General features: G+C 35.5%; 1 protein-coding gene across 1 annotated transcript in view; it reads right to left on the reverse strand.

Moving 5' to 3' along the window:
- Positions 1-2,383: 2,383 nt before the first annotated feature.
- Positions 2,384-18,128, reverse strand: part of LOC121408476 — a 28,466-nt gene continuing 12,721 nt past the window's right edge. Inside the window, exons 7-8 of the mRNA XM_041599956.1 lie at positions 16,899-17,023; positions 2,384-5,502 (exon numbers count right to left, since the gene is read on the reverse strand). Coding sequence (XP_041455890.1) covers positions 5,158-5,502; positions 16,899-17,023 — 470 coding nt within the window. The 3' untranslated portion in view covers positions 2,384-5,157. The remainder of the gene's footprint in view (positions 5,503-16,898; positions 17,024-18,128) is intronic.

Raw genomic sequence — 18,128 nt, forward strand, 5'->3', positions numbered from 1 at the left:
CACAATAAGCATAATTTCATGGCGTGCAGGATTGATCCAGGTGTTGATTAGTATAAACTGTAACTGTGACACACCAGGCCAATGGGGAAGAGAATGTGTGAGGAATACACAAAGTTATTGTTAACCATCGGGCTTTAAATTGAATGGGAGGAGGGGGGGGGGGGGGCTGGGTTGTGAGTTGCGTCCTTCCCTCTCCTATACTTAGGCCGCCAGTGGTCATGGATATGACTAAAATGAAAACCCTGACCGACTTGTACGTCCATTTACATTTTTCATTTAGCCTCTCGACAATGTTACCCATTTTGATTTGAAGATGGGCCTTACAAAATGAAACGGTAGTACAAGGAAAGCCGCACTGTTGATAAAAGCTGTTGGGCACAATAAATATAAATCCTTGTCATATTTTTGAGGGGTCTCCTATTCAAGATTGGGTATGTTGTTCGAGTAACCCAATTTCGGAGGGCAGTGACATTTACAAGCCTGAGTCATCAAACGAATGTTGCTCATGTGCGACAGAGAACATTGTTCTCTTTTCTCATTTCTTCCTGTTCCTATTTTCTTTGTCTTCCGCGACCCCCCCCCCCCCACCCCCATTTTTTTTTTTTTGCTTTTCGCATTCATATCGCCTTTCATATTATTCTTCCGTAAATAAGATAAAAACCCTCAAATGCTAGAAAAAAGCTCTCTGGATTATATTATATTGCATGAAATACGACTTGGCAAAGGTAGAATTGTGAGCTTCAATCGAACCCATATTTATCACCGCGCCCACAGCTGCCGCTTAAATTTTCGTTCTCTTCATTTTCATTGAAAAGTACAGTACGCGTTCATATAAATAAGAGCATATACCCAACAAGACATATAGAATTCAATAAGACAACATTAAACCATCCATCATTTTTATATCGCCAAAGCCTCTGTATTTTGACAGCAAAAACTATTTTAGTAATGTTTTAACAGGTTAATGGTCATTGTGCTAGATTTATGGTTTAAGTAATAACAGCTATATTTGGTTTATTGGCGCACATCCACATCTGATTTGGCAATAAAGACAAACAGTACTATTATTTAGCCAGCCCTTGCTGCAATCAAAAAGGAAAAATACCATCAATTGATTCAGCTAAAAAAAATGCCAAAAATTTAACGTCGTTTTTCTATCTTTCTATCTCTATCAGAGGCATTTTTTTTTCTTTTTGAAGAACTAAGTGATTTTCAAGTGCAAATTTTTAGAACATATCAGAATCAGATTCATATGTAACAATTATGTCCTTACAGCTCAAGATTATTAAAAATTCAAATCAATGTTAACTAATGCTTTTTAAGGTAAAATCCACCCTAGAAAAATGTTTTGAATCAATAGAGAAAAGTCAATCAAGCATAACGCTGAAAATTCCATTAAAACTGATGTAAAATAACAAAGTTATGACACTTTAAAATTTCGCTTATTTTTCACTAAACAATTATATGCACAGCTCGGTGATATGTAAATGGGTAAGTCGATGATGCCCCTCACTCACTTTTTTTTGAATCATACGATATTTCAATTATTACGGATTTAGCAATAATTACTGACTTGACAATGAGGGGAAAATGAAAATATTTCATATAATAAAATACAAAAGAAATAGTGAGTGGGTGATGTCATCAGACACCTCCTTTGCATACCGACCAGATGTGCAAATAACTGGGGGGGTTTTAATCAAGCGAAACTTTAAAATGTCATAACACCCTCTTAAATATTCTACTTCCGATTTTAATGAAATTTTCAGTATTGGGCTTGTTTGATTTTTCTTTTCTTATTCAAAACAACTTTTTGTTGTGGTGGACTTGTCCTTCAAACAAACCAATTAACGACAATGGCATTACCACTTAAAGAAAAACCTTTTAAATGAAAAATTGCATGGAAAAAAGGTAAAATGAAAGATATGCTTGGAAAGTGGTTATTATGCGGTTCTTTTTTACATCCACATTTTCTTATGAACGCATTTGAAACAATCTTTGATTGCATTAGTGAGTTTATCTTATGGGTATTTTCATATGGATTTTTTCTACAAGCATTCAGAATTCATTTATTTGTTTGTCTCTTGATTTGATTCCTCCATTCATTAACTCTATAAATCATTATTCAATTGTCATTCATTCATTTATCTATCCATTTATTTATCAATTTATTCACTCACTCACTCTCTCTACCATTGATTGCTTCATCCATCTGAATGTACGTTATGATTTGTAACATTATTCATTGAACCATACAAACATTTTTCCACTCCATTTTGTTCTCTCTCTCACTTATGGGCCCACTGTAACAATTTAAAACTTTCCAAAACATGAACACAGAACTCTACATGAAAAACAGATAATATACAAATTACACAAGGACTAATTATTTTGTAATTTATTCTATAAAATTCAGCTGCAAATGACTAAAGTCATCATATTCCATTCAACAAAACACAAAAAGAAGTGACACAAATAAACATTGCAAAGTTTCTTGGAAAATCTTTCAAATTTCGGTTGACAAAGTAATCAGAGGCACTTGTGATGTAAGATTAAATCCATCATATATAGTAGATCACACTTTATCACTTGCCCTCAACCTCTAACTCCCTTTCTTTTATTCATATTTCCTTGAATGGTATTTCTTAAAGAAAAGGAGATCTCAAATTATAATTTCTGAGTAAGGGCTTCTACAAATGATAATTTTGTTGGTAACGAATACAGTTCGCAAGAGTAGAAATAATTTAAAAGTGTATAAATAAGTTATTTTTGCAAAACGATAAATGAACATTCAACTTTTTTGTCCAACATTGAATAAAAATTAAACAAAATCATTGTCCTCTTTTCTCATATTGAGCTTCTATTCATATTTCAATCATTCATTTACAAAAGCAATTTACTAAAGCAATCAAATCTGAGCATCAAATACTGATTTGAAAATTGATCAGAAATGAAACATTTTTTTCCCATCATATATTTTCTTTTCAATTTTCTTTGTCTATGTGAAGTCATGCTATACCATATTCCAACTTACTTGTATGTACTGACACAAGAACCCCAAGATTTAGCCTGAATGTCATCTAGTGATGCCATATCCACTTTACTTCAACTAAGAAAATGAAAGACAGTGTAAATGTCAAAATATCTTGCTCAAGGTTTTTCTCTTGTCTCATCCTTATATTCTGGCTTGATAATAATAACTGCAGGCATAAATCATGCACTTCTGAAACCTATGGTTCCACATATATACCGTGTTTACACGCTCCATTGGCTCGCGGAGCAGAACTAAGAGTCAATGCAGAATCGAATAGTAGGATCAGAACCGCGAGCTGGTGCAAACACAACAATTTTTCTCTGTGTAAACACGAAGCCGAGTCTGCACCAGCAATTAACTGATTGCTCACCTGTTCACTTATTGTGACAACAATGCACATAGCATAAAATAAGCACAGATAGAATCCATTGATTTGTGTTTTGCCTTGCGAGCCAAGTCTGCATCACGAGCTGAGACAGCGTGTAAAAGACCGAAAATAGTAGGGGGGCATTCGATATTGTGTCCCCCCTACTATTTTGGGTAGGGGGGACACGTCTCCCCTGGGATTTCCGCCCATGAATTGTAGGCTTCATCTAACGTGGAAACTTATGAAATTACAGATATCACAGTGACTTTCTCCTCCTTTCTTCTGGGGTGAGACAGTATTGATGTTGCTTATGTGTAACAAGGGGTTGTAACATAACAGATTTTTCTTCTCCTTTTTCTGGTCTGTTTTGTTTTCTGTGGCCTGGGGAGTGTTTCATCAACATTTTTGTCCGACAAGTTGTCAGGTCTGACATCTTTCTCTGACTCTGATTGGCTGTGAGGCACTGTTACTATGGTAACTGTCGGATAAAATGGGACTTGTCGGATAAAACGTCCGACAAGTCCTTTCATGAAACGCTCCCCAGGCTTGTACCCCCCGGGGGGGGTACTCACATATATTGGTTGAACGGGGATGTGCCGCTTTGATGACCCCCCTTTTCTGACGTAATTTTCAGTTCTCTAGAAACTCAGAATGGCAAAATTTCAGTTCAGAAGCTGCTCAGCCCCGCTCGCAAGACCCCGTTATGAGACATCTCAGTTTCAAACCCTTTCGCAACTCCCTACATTATAACTGATAGTCGCTTTATGCATGGCTAGCGCAAGAACAGCGCTATTCCTACAGTGCCGCGATACTGTTCCGTAGACCCTGTTTTTCACACCAAGCAGTATATATTTAGTTCCAAAGAACCCATACTTTACCCTTTTAGTCAGTTCCTTAGACCCCCATTTCAGAGTTTTGAGAGGCACAAATCAAAAAATAATTTGAGTATCCCATCCCCCCCTTGCCCGGGGCCTAGTACCTTCCATTTATACCAAGCTCAAGCAAACATGGCTCACTTTTGTCACTGTACAAGATTATTCCCTTCATTTCTGCATACAGCCTATTTCACCATGACCACCCTGAGTCCTTAAGTCTAGGTACAAGTTCAACATTGTCTCTTTTTTTCTAGGTCTTGACTTACAGATTTGTCCATTTACATCATGTTCAAGCCAGCAAGGACCAGCTTTACTTCTGTGTGAGAAGGTCCAGTATCTCTCAATTATCATCTTCTTCCCCTTTCTATGTAACCTCAAGGGGGTGACCAACCCAAGGGTACAGATCGTGAAAGGCTGCAGATTCTACAAAACATCATCTTCCTCCCCCTCTCTATACAACCTAAAGGGGCAGACCAATCCTAGGGTACAGATCATGAAAGTGTCCAGATTCTACAAATCATCATCTTTTTCCTCTCTTTATGTCACCTCAAAGGGGTAGACTAAACCAAGTTACAGATCATGGAAAGATTAAGATTTCACTAATCATCATCTCCTTCCATCTTTCTATGTAACCTCAAGGGGTAGACCGACCACACGGGAACCGATCTCTCGAAAAGGACCAGCATTTACCAATCAAGATCAAGATTTCACTAATCACCATCTCCTTCTCTCTTTCTATGTAACCTCAAGGGGTAGACTGACCACAGGGTACAGATCTCGAAAAAGGACCAGAAATTTACCAATCACTATCTTTCTCCCGATATCTACACAACCAAAAGGATCAGACCAACCCTCGGTACCGATGGTGAAGCGCCAAGATTCTACCAGGCATCATCTTCCTCCCCTTCTCTATGTAACCTCAAGGGGTAGACCAGCCCTAAGGTACAGATCTGCAACATCCTGAAGACTCCTACTTGATTCCACACTCCAGACAACATCACCTCCCGAAAGCCAGCGGGGACCAGGGACCGGTATGGGCGATGCCCTCCGGACAGGGACATGGTTCGGAAGACAAGCTGAGTGTAGACAAAGATGAGGGAGAGTTTGGTAGGGAGGGCGGAGGGTTCTAAACACGTCGGTACGTTTGGAAGACAGGTTGGTTCCTCGATGACCTCCTCTAGGTAGGACTCTTCTTCCATCTCATTCTCTTCGTCATCCAGCATGTACTGAAGGGAGGAAAGCGAGATGATTAATATCGAACTTGGAAATAATTCATTAAAATTACTTTTTCATCAATATCATTATGATGATAATAATGACTATCATTATCATCATCATCATCATCATCACCACCACCACCACCATCATAAATGTAAAAACAAAAGTCACTTGGGTTTGTGGCATGTATGACAGATTTATAATTACATGGATATTAACCACACTTTACCAACCACACGATGTTTTAAAGGGAATACATGAGAGCATCAATTTATTTTACAATAGCTGATAATAAGTGCAAGACAAACATTTTGAGTATGTTTTTATTCAGTGCTATTTTGAGTATCAGTTATGTTCCATATAAAAGAAATAGATAACAGAATCAAAAGTAAAGTTGAAAAAAATCCAGGTGTTCCAATTTTTTGATGCTGTACGTAACACCTCAAGATTATTATTGATTGGGGGTAAACTATTCTTTCATACATTCCAGACAATGAGTCTCTAGAGGTTTGTTTTGTCCCCCTTTCTAATTTATTTATTTATATATCTTATTTATTCATTACTATTATTTTCTTTTTATTCATTTATTTTAATTTTTTTTTTTTTGGGGGGGGGTTAAATAAAAAAGTGGGAGGTCATATGTTACAACCACAGTCAACTTGATAATGATCACAAATGATTCCGTTTCCAGAGAAGACAAATGCACACAGGACAACACAATAGTGCAACCTTGTCTAATCATCCCAAATAACGCATGTTCAAGTAGAAAATAAAGATTAATTTATTCGCAGCCAATATAGAAATATCAAAACTATTGAAGCCATGGATTGTCCCTTAATGCAGCCATCAAAAATATAAATATATCCTTGAGTCATACTCTCTAAAGTGCAGGCCATTTCAATTGATACCTAACCTTTATGTGAAGGACAGAAAAATAGATCCATTAACTTAAGCCCTATTCACATTTAAATATAATGCACTTCTCAGAGATTTGTGTGGAGCGTTGTGGCCCAGTGGATAAGTCTTCTGACTTTGAAACAGAGGGTCGTGGGTTCGAATCCCAGCCATGGCGTAATTTCCCTTCAGCAAGAAATTTATCCACATTGTGCTGCACTCGACCCAGGTGAGGTGAATGGGTACCCCGCAGGATTAATTCCTTGAATGCATGAGCGCTGAAAGGCAGCTCGAACTAAAGCCAGGGTAATGATAATAATACCAACGCGCCTCGGAATCGAATATTTCTAGATAGATGGCGCTATATAAATGCCTATTATTATCATTAATAAGAACAGCTATATGTAATTCTGCTTCCCTGTGAATTTTAAAAAAGGACGCACAGAATGAATTTGCCTCCATACACATTGCAAAGATTCTTCTTAGTTTTATTCTGAAAGGGAGGGGAGCCAGGAGGGGGGGGGGGGGGGGGGCTAAGACACACATACAAAGGGTACATTTTGCGAGTTTGAATTGATACGATGTATGCTTGATGTATTTCGAGAGTCAATATACCAAAATCAGAAAAAGAAGGGCATGGTTTCTTGGGTTAAAAGCTCTCAAAATATATAAAAATATGTTTTTAAGTATATTTTTATCAAACCGTGTATGTACCCCTCCCAATAACAGTTTGGATTTTGTGTGACCTACATGTAGGATTCATATTGTAAAAGTACTTTATGAAGGGGTTTCAATATTATTGTTTAGGGGGTAACATGTACAAAGAAAACATGAAGAAATTCATTAATAGGAGAAAATATATCTAATACAAAAAAAGAGATGTTTCTGGGTGGTTTATGGCGCATCGGGGTTACGTTGTGTACATGTTCAAAATCAATTGCTCTGAAAATCGACAAATCAAGGAAACCTATGCCCAAGTATCTAATTACTTTCGTCATATTATTCAATTATAGATTATTATGTGGCAGTCATGGGCCACTTTTAATCAGTTCATGATGGCAACATCAGGTCAAAAGAACAATGTAAAAAAAAGAAAAACAAGTATATTTAGATGATATCCTTCATTTTTAAGGGTTAAAAAAAATTATATTCACTTGGTCTTTTTGAGAGCTATGCTCCTGCTGAGTCCTGCAAAATCAACAAATCAAGAAAATCTATGCTCAAGTATTTTCAGATGATATCCATAATTTTTAGGGTATTTTTATGATTAAATTCACTTCGTTTAACTACAGACTTCAGTCTAATCCTCAGACAAATTCAAATACAAATTTGTTTTTTAACAGTTAATCTTAGTAAATAGACTATAAAGGGTGTGTTCAATGTTGATTTTTAAACTTAAACAGCAACAACATTCATGATTGAAAACCCAATTACAAAACGCAGACGCAAACATGATCAGCGTTGCACTGTTCAGTGTCGAAAACGTAAATGTGATTATTTATCGATCGTGTTTGAATTTCCCGCTTTCATTAACGCAGCTTCAGTGCGCAGTTTGACCCATCACAAGAAAGGTCAATTCTGGCACCTGCTTGTGTAGGCTTCCACTGCGAGAGCAAATTTAAAGATGTTTCAAAACTCGATTGTATTCAGTGTTGCACTCGCGATGCTGAAGGTCATCAAATTTCAGATGATTGTGTTTACAAACGCATATTTTTTTACGTTTAAAGTTTCCTCTGAAACACGATTTGAAACACCTTTATTTCACAACCAGGAATAGAGGACACTGAACACATACATCCTTTGTTTCTCTTTACCTGGGAAGTAGGCATAAAGTTATACACAACTTATTTGCCCCTCTGTATCCAAACTGTTAGTACCAATTTACATCCATAATTTGTAATCACATTTTCAATCATGATTGACGTTGTGGTTTAAATTTGGAAATCGACATTGAACACACCCTAAGACCATGTATTAGACCATGTGGATATTACACAACATTGATAGAGCCTGACTGAAAATTGAGATAGGATGATACATGTATAAAATGGGCTAAATAGCAATTCGACCAAATTACTACATTTAAATGACAGACTGGTTGTAGATGAACACAGATTAGACCATGTGGGATGGGCTGACACAGGGAGTAGATAAAACAGTCCCAGAGGCAATACCAAACCGATTCGTTATCATGTCGAATGTGAAGAGGGCCTCGAAAATAAGGAAATTGACACAAGCTATAATCAGAAAGTAAACATCATAATCTTTTGATGCAATATTGTTGGAATGGAATGTGTCAATAACTGTTTATCATGTGCACACCTCTGGTCACACTTAATTACTAATCCAAATTTGATCAGCGTTTAAAGCTAAAAAGATCAGCATCAATAAGGACAAAATATTCAACATATCCTAGCTGAATGAAGTACATTAAATTTTATTGTACAGGTATAGCTGAGTGTGAAATCACACAGATGGGTACTGAATTAACGGTTGACTGTTATTTGAAATAACCTTCACTTATGAAACTAGGAATACAAATTTTAATAATGTAACATTACAGATAAAGAAATATCCTTTCACAGAGGCTAAAATTTTACAAAGGTGGTTTTGAAAACCCATGATTGAATCCATGGTTTATGCAGATTTCCTGTACTGTATAAATTAGGCTTAATTTAGTGCGTATCGGGCGTTGTTAAGATTCCTGTCCTTCTCAAAGAACTATGCTAATGCCATCAACAATGACTTGGGCAGCAGAGAGAAAAAAAAACAATTAGAATTCAAAATGGAAAACTGTTTGAAAACCAATTTGTAAAACACAGACAATTTACTATTAAAAGTAGCAGACAAAGTTTTTTAATTGAATGTTCAGGTGGGCATGGTTTCAGCTCACGTTTCATTCCAGTATGACCTACCATTTTATTGTTACTTTTGCATTTCTACGTTTTGCATTCGGGTATGTGTTCACCATCATTGAAGCTACCATAGTATGGCTGCCTTACAATTACCGTACATTACACTTAAACTTGGCTGGAAGGGGGGGGGGGTGGCAAGGAAGGCTTGAAGTTTAGACTTTACAGTCCAAACAAACCCAACCTAAGTCTGGGGTTTGATGTGTTTTCTTAAATCAATAATTGTCTCTCCCAACCAGTGATTCATCAACCTGTATCTTTCATCTCTGGTTGACTTTATGACCAAATATCTATCTTAGGACTAAGCCCAGAATCACAACAAGGGGTTGCTTATGTTCATTCAGCTGAAGAGGAAACATCAATTTCGTTCTCTTTGTTTATCAACCATCAATTTCTTTAAACCTTTGATGAGACACCGATGTTTAGTCTTCATCCCAGGTTTTCAATGCCAGAATCGAAGAAGATTATAGACAAGCGATCTCAACTTTTAACTTGCGTTAGAAATTACAGCTCTATTCTTCGGTGCTGATTGGTAAATTTGTAATTTTAAGAGTTATTCAATCAGTGTAGATGGCAAAAGGGTAGTTATCAATATCATGAATGTAAGGCAAAGTTTGCAGCATGGTTAAAAAGAGAATAGACCAAAACAATAGAACCTTCATGTGTTCATAAGTATTACATTCAGTACAATAATATGTATATCTTATACCATAGCTCCTTCACCTTCAATGCTGCAACCCTCTGGAACTCTCTCCCGCTTGTCATCCGCACTGCACCCACCATCCAAACCTTTAAGACTGCACTTAAAACGTACCTGTTTAACAACTGATTAATTGTATTTCTTAATTGTATAAGTTGAGATATTTAATTCTTGTATAAAATTATGTGAAGCGCATAGAGACCTTATGTATTATGCCCTACAAAATGTAATTCATTATCATTATTATTACTTAAGTCATCAATAGCCACATCACTCACACCGTTAATCTTTAAAAGACTAGAAAACAAGAACCATTACCATTCTCCAAGTCAAAGTAAAACATATCACTAATTCTCCCTCTTAGATGATTTATTCTATTTTATTTCATTATTATTATTTTTTTTGGGGGGGGGAGGTGATGTTTTGAATTCCCTAACATTTTGACGCATGCATTCATCACAAGTTCAATCTGGCCATATATTATTCTCCTACATCCTGAAGTTGAATTATCCACTTCTTCCATGAAGCAAATACAAACGAACAAGCCTTGCTGAAGACTAGGAACCATGTGAGTGCCTTTTCACACATAAGCACAAAGTTAGACATCCTTGTGTAAAGTCAAACAAAAAGGAATGGGATTAAAGAGTTCTCTATGAGTAATATAAATCAGAACCAAACAGGGCAAGGTTCAGCAGGTATTTGGAATAAACATAAATAAGGACTTGTTCCATTACAGTGTTTAGAAACCACATAGGAAGCCATATCTTATGGCCGAATGGTAAAATACAGCAATACTTGTAGTTGCTATTATCACTTTTATCGTCATCGTGTTTATCTTGTTTCATCAATTTATTTCAAGCATGTTGTTACTTATTCATTTGTTTATTTATTTATTTATCATTTATTTATTATTTTGGGGGGTTAGGGAGTTTATATCATTATGTGAGTATAAAGTCAAACTAGGAAGTAAATCTCATCGCATTCATGCATTCCCACTTGAAAATTGTGAGCATCAAAAACATAATCATGAATATTATATCATAATCATAACATATAAATTATAATTGCCTTGAGAGTGAAACCAGAATGCTCTTGTTCTTTACTCTATAGGAAATAATTGGTCATAATCTCATCACAACTAGACCAGATCCTAATATCTTCAAAATCTCTTTTGTTTTGGTTGCTGTCCGCAGGTGCCTTGAATGCTTCCATCAAGGGCTCACATTAATCAAGAAGCAGGTTGTTATAAATCATTAAGAAACAGGTTTTTATATCATCATTACGAAACTGGTTCTAATATTATCATTAAGAAACAGGTTATTATATATCATTAACGCTCGTTTAGATATGGCTTTAAAAAAAAAGCTCTAAAACATCCCTGTATACAAATTCAATTGGAAATATGAGCATGAAGCTAACATGAGGTATAAAAAATATGGTGCGAGACAAGCCTTGAAGCATCTTTTGTTGCAAGGCTGCAAACAGTACAAAACATCAGTGTACCAAGAAAATTCTTCAAAAACATAGCGCAAATCAAAACAAAGTAATACAAAATAATCTTTCAGAGTTTTACAGACAAACTTGTGACTTCATTCAATATGATGTAACAATGCAATCATTGTTGACATTACAATGAAATCTTTAGGATGTCGCCAGGCACGAATCCAGCTTTCACCAGGGGGGGGGTAGAAAAAATATTTTCATACATATTTTCCTGATCGGCTGTTAAAAGCTGATTTTTTTGTTGTTCTTTGAGGGGGTAGTCCTTACAACGGTTATATGACATTTGCTCGAATTGCTCCAGTGACAATTGATGCGAGCAAGAAGCACAAGCTGAAAATTCTTAATATTCCGACAAAACTTTAGACATTCTAAGCACCTAAATAAACATTTTGTGTGAGCATGAGCTGAAAATTTTGTGACATTTTGACCTAAAAGTTGGTCATTCTAAGCACTGTTTGTAAACCTGAACAAGACATGTAACTAATTTGAGCTGAAAATATTTCATATACTGACCTAAAAAAGGGATTTACCAAAGGAATTGGATGTTATTACCCCGGCTCTAACTCCGCAGCTTTTACAGTGTGGAGGTATTTCAAGGAATAAATTCCTGCCAGATACCAATTCACCTCATCTAGGTTGAGTGCAGCACAGTGTAGATGAATTTCTTGCCTAAGGAAATTACGCTGTGGCTGGAATTCAAATCCATGGCCACGACCCTCTGTTTCAAAGTCAGAAGACTATTCCACTGGGCAACATAAAATTCATTAAGATGATAAGCCTAAATCCCACTAATCATATAATGTGAGCATGAGCTGAATAATTCTTTTTTTTTACAGACATCAATTTTTTTTGTAACAATGAACAGGATGTATCTCTTGCTAAAACACAATATAATGACGAACAGAAGAATTTCTGCACATTGACTTAAAAACACGACATTTCATGCCCCATGTTCTGTTAGATTATTAAACCGAAGCAAAATTTTTATCTTTATATAATGACCTGAAAGTTTGTCTACTATTTATTTCCTTGCCTTCCCTTATTTCATACACTTTTATCAATATCCCTCCCTTTTTTCTCTCTCTTTCCTTTTCTCTTCCCTTCTTTTTTCTTTCCCTTTTTCATTTTTTTCTTCTTTTCTTTGTGCTGGTAATAGGGGAACAGGGGGGCCAAACCCTTGGGCCCCCACCTGGATCTGTTTCAATATGATCACAAGTTTGTTTGCATTAGCTACTTTTCAATAACATTTATAATTGGTGTATTTTGTCTCTCCATATATGAACACACTGATATACATGTATGTAGCTAAATTGTGTTGTATCATGTCTGAACAAGGTTTTACTGCACCACTTTAGGTCCATAATTATCACTGATACAAGATATATACAAAACTTGAGATGAGCATTACAAGCAAGACATCTTTTATAATACGAAACTTGAGACTCCATAAAAATTTTGCTTGTCTGAAATTAATGACTCACATGATTTATGGTTTTCTGCTTTGCTTCTATGTTTTTCTTTATAATAAATCATTTCAAGATTCGAAATTTAATTAAAGAGTGTCAAGGATTAAAATTTTATTAGGTAAGATTACAATGTTATATCTTATCTTGAAAATGATCAATGGTTTGAAGAATGCATACAAGAATTACTGCTTATAGGAACAAAGAAACTTCATAAAACATTTCCTATCGATGGACTAAAAACAAATTGAATATAGGATGAAAGTTTTATATATATATATATACATATATATATATATATATATATATATATATACATATATATATATATATATATATATATATATATATATATATCCTACAAGTTCTCCAAGCCCCCCCCCCCCCTCACACTGTGAGAAAGGAGATAAATTACTGTTGGAATTACTACACCCCTCGCCCCCATCCCATAGAAACATTGGCATTAACGTCCACTTGTAAACTGAACAATCCAACACTGTTTCATTGGCAATTGAGAGATTCATTGTAAAAGATTACAATTTGAGCTGTTCTTTGAAATGAATTTTGTTCCTTTTCTACTCATCTTTCTTAATTTTGGTTTCTTCTCTCCCTTTATATCTTCCTCCTACTCTTCCTCCTGATCTTAGCTTTTACAACATTCCCCCCCCCCCCCCTCCTTTTCCTGCCCCTTCCTTTGCACTTCTTCCTCCTCCTTTTCCTGCTCCTTCTTTTGCACTTCTTCCTTCTTCTTCCTTTCTCCCTTTCTTCCTCCTCCTTTTCCTGCTCCTTCTTTTGCACTTCTTCCTTCTTCCTCCTCCTTTTCCTGCTCCTTCTTTTGCACTTCTTCCTTCTTCTTCCTTTCTTCCTTCTTCCTCCTCCTTTTCCTGCTCCTTCTTTTGCACTTCTTCCTTCTTCTCCCTTTCTTCCTTCTTCCTCCTCCTTCTTCCCCTTCAACTTATTCAACAATTCATATACTACTTTGAGGATTTTGACATGGCACACGACTGGATTTATTCACTTATTGCAGGTATCAATTAGATACAGTGTATATCACAATGAATTCAGCTAAATAAAAATTCGTTTATTTCCACGATAATACACTCATGGCAAGACAGTTCCATAATTCTCACAATCGATAGGTCAAATACAAATAAGAAAGGCATAGCAAGTGTTTGATCATAGAATTGTGTTTGCATAAGTCTGCACAAATTTGCCTTGTGTGAGTAGTAATGGTATGTAGTGTATAGTTGCATCATTAGGTAGGTAATAGTAAGGCAGAACTAGAAGTGAGCTATAATTTCAAGAGAAAGTCTTGGAAATCAAAGCTAATTATTATCATAACATTAATATATATATTATTTTTACCTATGGACATACATGTATGCAAACAAAAATGTAAAACAATGAAAACCATTTGAAAAAAGACTATGCTTAAAATCCCCATACTGGACATGTAATGTATGATCATTAATAGCTTGGAAAAAACAAAAGACTTGTCTAATGAAGTAATTCAATGTTCATATTGTCTGGTTACTGAGAAATTATTTGTTGCCCACCAAGAGCACCAACACATAATACTTAATAAGCCTTCATATTAAAGCTTGATAGAAATTTGTTGAGTTTGGTTAGAATGAATTTTGTGATTCTTGAGTGGCTAAAAATGTTGAGATACCTACACAGCAGAATTCTTTAAACTTTAAAGAATGGATCAATTTTAAGGGATCTCCCCTTTGAAACATTACAACTGAGATTTACTGAGTACAACTTGTGAGATCTGTAAGTTTGTATATTCAATAAATCTGGTAACCACCCATACACACTAAACATGCATATTTTCCAACACAAGATGGCAGTCTTTTACTTCCAGAAATGCTTGTGATCAACCTGAGTGTACTTGGCAGAGTAAACACAACTTCTAGACCAAGTAGGCCAAGATTATAAAGCAATATGTGATTCACTTTTACATCTTGAATTTATTTCAGTGTAAAAAGTAGATCTAAAGTTCCCTCCAATCCCTCTCCTATAGGTATCACAGGCCTAATTCAATCCCCATAGACTCATGTGTTAAAGTGGCACCTAAAAAGAATTCATTAAAAATAAGAAGGAAATTCGAAGGTTGAATGTTTACTACCGGTAGATAGGATGAATGTCTGACATTCCATATCTGACCAGAAAAGGGTACCTCGACCGGCTCATTTTAAAAATAAATCAGCATTTATGAAGACTACACCTGACGGGATCAAATTCATCACATGAGAGAGTAAAATGGCCCTAATTCTTCCGCCATAAAAATTTAGTTCCATAGTGGTGATAAATCTTTCAAATAAATTTGGAAAAAAAAGTTCAGTAGGTACCCTCCCTAGAATCAGTGTTAGATTGTCAATCATATTCATTCATTTTTTCAATCAGCAATATCAAATTAAAAAATTGAGAATGGGTTGGGTCGAATGAACATTTTTTGCCTGCCAGTTGTAATTAGGCCTGTGTGACCCCTATGGAGTAGACTTGCGTGTGAAGGCATGAGGTTAAACATACTTGACTCCAGAGGGCTTAATATTTCTATTTTATTGGAAGAATACCTGATTGGAGAATGAGACCAGCAGAGATGCACCATTAAGATACAAAAAAAAATTGATATCAACCATTTTGAATCCAAAAATATAGGTAATGCCATGTGATGTTGGGTAAAACTTGTATACATGATATTCTTACTATATGAGGGACATGCAAAAATATGTTATCTATAAAACATTAAAGGGATGCTCCAGGCTGAAAGTATTTATATGTAAATAAATAAAGTAAAATTCACAGAGCACAATGCTGAAAATTTCATTAAAATCTGATGACATATAGCGAAGTTAAGGCATTTTAAAGATCTGTATTATTCTGGAGAAACAGTTGTAGGCATGTCTTCATGAATATTCAATGAGCAAACTGATGATGTCATATCCCCATTTAATCTTGTGTATTTTAGTATATGAAATTAGGTTTATTTTTTTTTTTTTTCTTTGAGAACCAAAAATATTGGAATAACAACTGATTAAGCGCATAAGATATTCATTGCTGCAACTTATTATACAAGAATAACAACTGATTAAGTGCATAAGATATTCATTGCTGCAACTTATTACATTACAAGGGAGACAAATATCATTCACACATGTATGAAAAATGAAACAAATATGATTTCTTGTAGTAACATTTAAGAGAAAGGAAAGTGGGGATGTGACATCAGCCCATCTAATGAATATTCATGATATATTCATGCATGTAACTGTTTTCACAATATATTGCTAAATTTAAAATTCAATACCTTTGCTATTTGTTATCAGATTTTGATGAAATTTTCAGCATTTTGCTCAGTGAATTTTACTCTTTTTATCTAGATATAAATATTCCCAGCCCGGAGCATCCTTTTAAGTACAATATTCTGTTTTTTCCTCCTTTCACAAACATCATTTTATTAGCCAGGTTGGATTCCCCTATGGAGAAATAATATGTCTTTTGTAACAATGTGGGACAAACCTACTCTAAACAATGACCATGATGAGGAGGAGAACAAGGATGACATTGATGATGATGATGGTGGTGATGATGATGAAAATGCTGATTATGATAATGATGATGATGGTGGTGATGATATGATGATGATGAGGATGAAGATGATGATGAAGAGGATGATGGCAGTGATGACAGTAATGATGATAAAGACAGTAATGATGCTGATGGTAAGGAGTAGGACTATGATGATGATAATGATGATGATAATGATGATGATAATGGTGATCTTGAGGAAAAGTAGATGGTGAAGACGATGATGATGATCATAAAACACTAACACCACCTGCACTCCCTGCCATGCTTGCCCCTGCTTTAAAGAAGAAACATTAGAGCAATTTCCAAATCTTCAATGAAATGTTTGATCTTCTTACCTGATAAAATCTTGTAAGCAGATGACCCATAACCTGCTGTATGCTGACCGTACGAACCACGATTAGGGAGATTAGAACAGGACTGACCAGCTTGTAGAGGAAACGAGTTGCCTTGGTTACATGACCTGAGAAGAGATACATAAAACCAATCCATTACTGCTTGACCACTGTCTACATGTAAATCTTATAAGCCTCTTATACCGCTTTCAGTAACTTGCTGGTCCGGACCAGCTCTGGGCTAAGTCGTAAAAATTTTGAGTTTAACAATAGCACAGGCTAAAATAGCCCACGTCAGGTACGGGCTATTTAGGTGCTGTTTTTTCAGCACCAGATCAGCGCCATCCTTTACCTGCCAGAGTACTTAAATGGGTGATCGTAAAAGAAGCGCCTCAAGCGCGACTCTGCTATGTACAGTTAAGGCCAAAAGTTTACATACACCCATGGAATTCAGTGAAATTTGTTTGCTTGCCAATCATCATAAAATTCACTTTATCTTCAGAAATATAAATACTAACATGACGAATTTTGGTATCAAATAAAAGAACATATTAAGCTCTTTCACATGATTGGGATGCCGTTGGGATAAAAGTATATTTCAGGTGAAATTTTCTTTGAAGGAAAAAATGAATATTCATGCCATCATGCCAAATGTATTCTATTGTTTGTTATTATATTTTCAAACATTATTTCATAGAAATATATAAATTCAAATCTATGATTTATATTACATTTTTTATCAGGATATGTCACCACTGAACAAAAAAATTGTAATCTGAAATGTTTGTGTTAAGAAGTAAGTAGCACAAATATGAAAAGTTTTGTGAAGTTTTTATTTCTAACTGGTATAAAGATTCTTGGGGAAAAAATGACACCAAAATATTTTTCAGCTCCTGATGACAAAGCAATGTGATGAAGGGGCATTACATACTCATTTGTTTGATATCAAATTCGTCATGATAGCTAAAATATTTCATAAGATACAGTAAATTTTATGGTGTTTGGCAAGTGTCAACTTTTGCTTAAATTTCCTGGGTGTATGTAAATTTCTGGCCTCAAATGTAGATACTGTATGCTTGTAGTGTGGACTATATAAGTGTGGGCCAGGTGCAAACCCCCAAAATCATGAGTTACTGAAAACAGTAATAGAGGGGTAATTTTTTTCATTCTAACTGCACGGGTTGGGGGCGGACTAGCAGCCCCCCTTGTCATGTATTGCAGTGAACCATCAAT

This window comes from Lytechinus variegatus, chromosome 2 (genome assembly GCF_018143015.1).
Source record: "Lytechinus variegatus isolate NC3 chromosome 2, Lvar_3.0, whole genome shotgun sequence".
NCBI lineage: Eukaryota > Metazoa > Echinodermata > Echinoidea > Temnopleuroida > Toxopneustidae > Lytechinus > Lytechinus variegatus.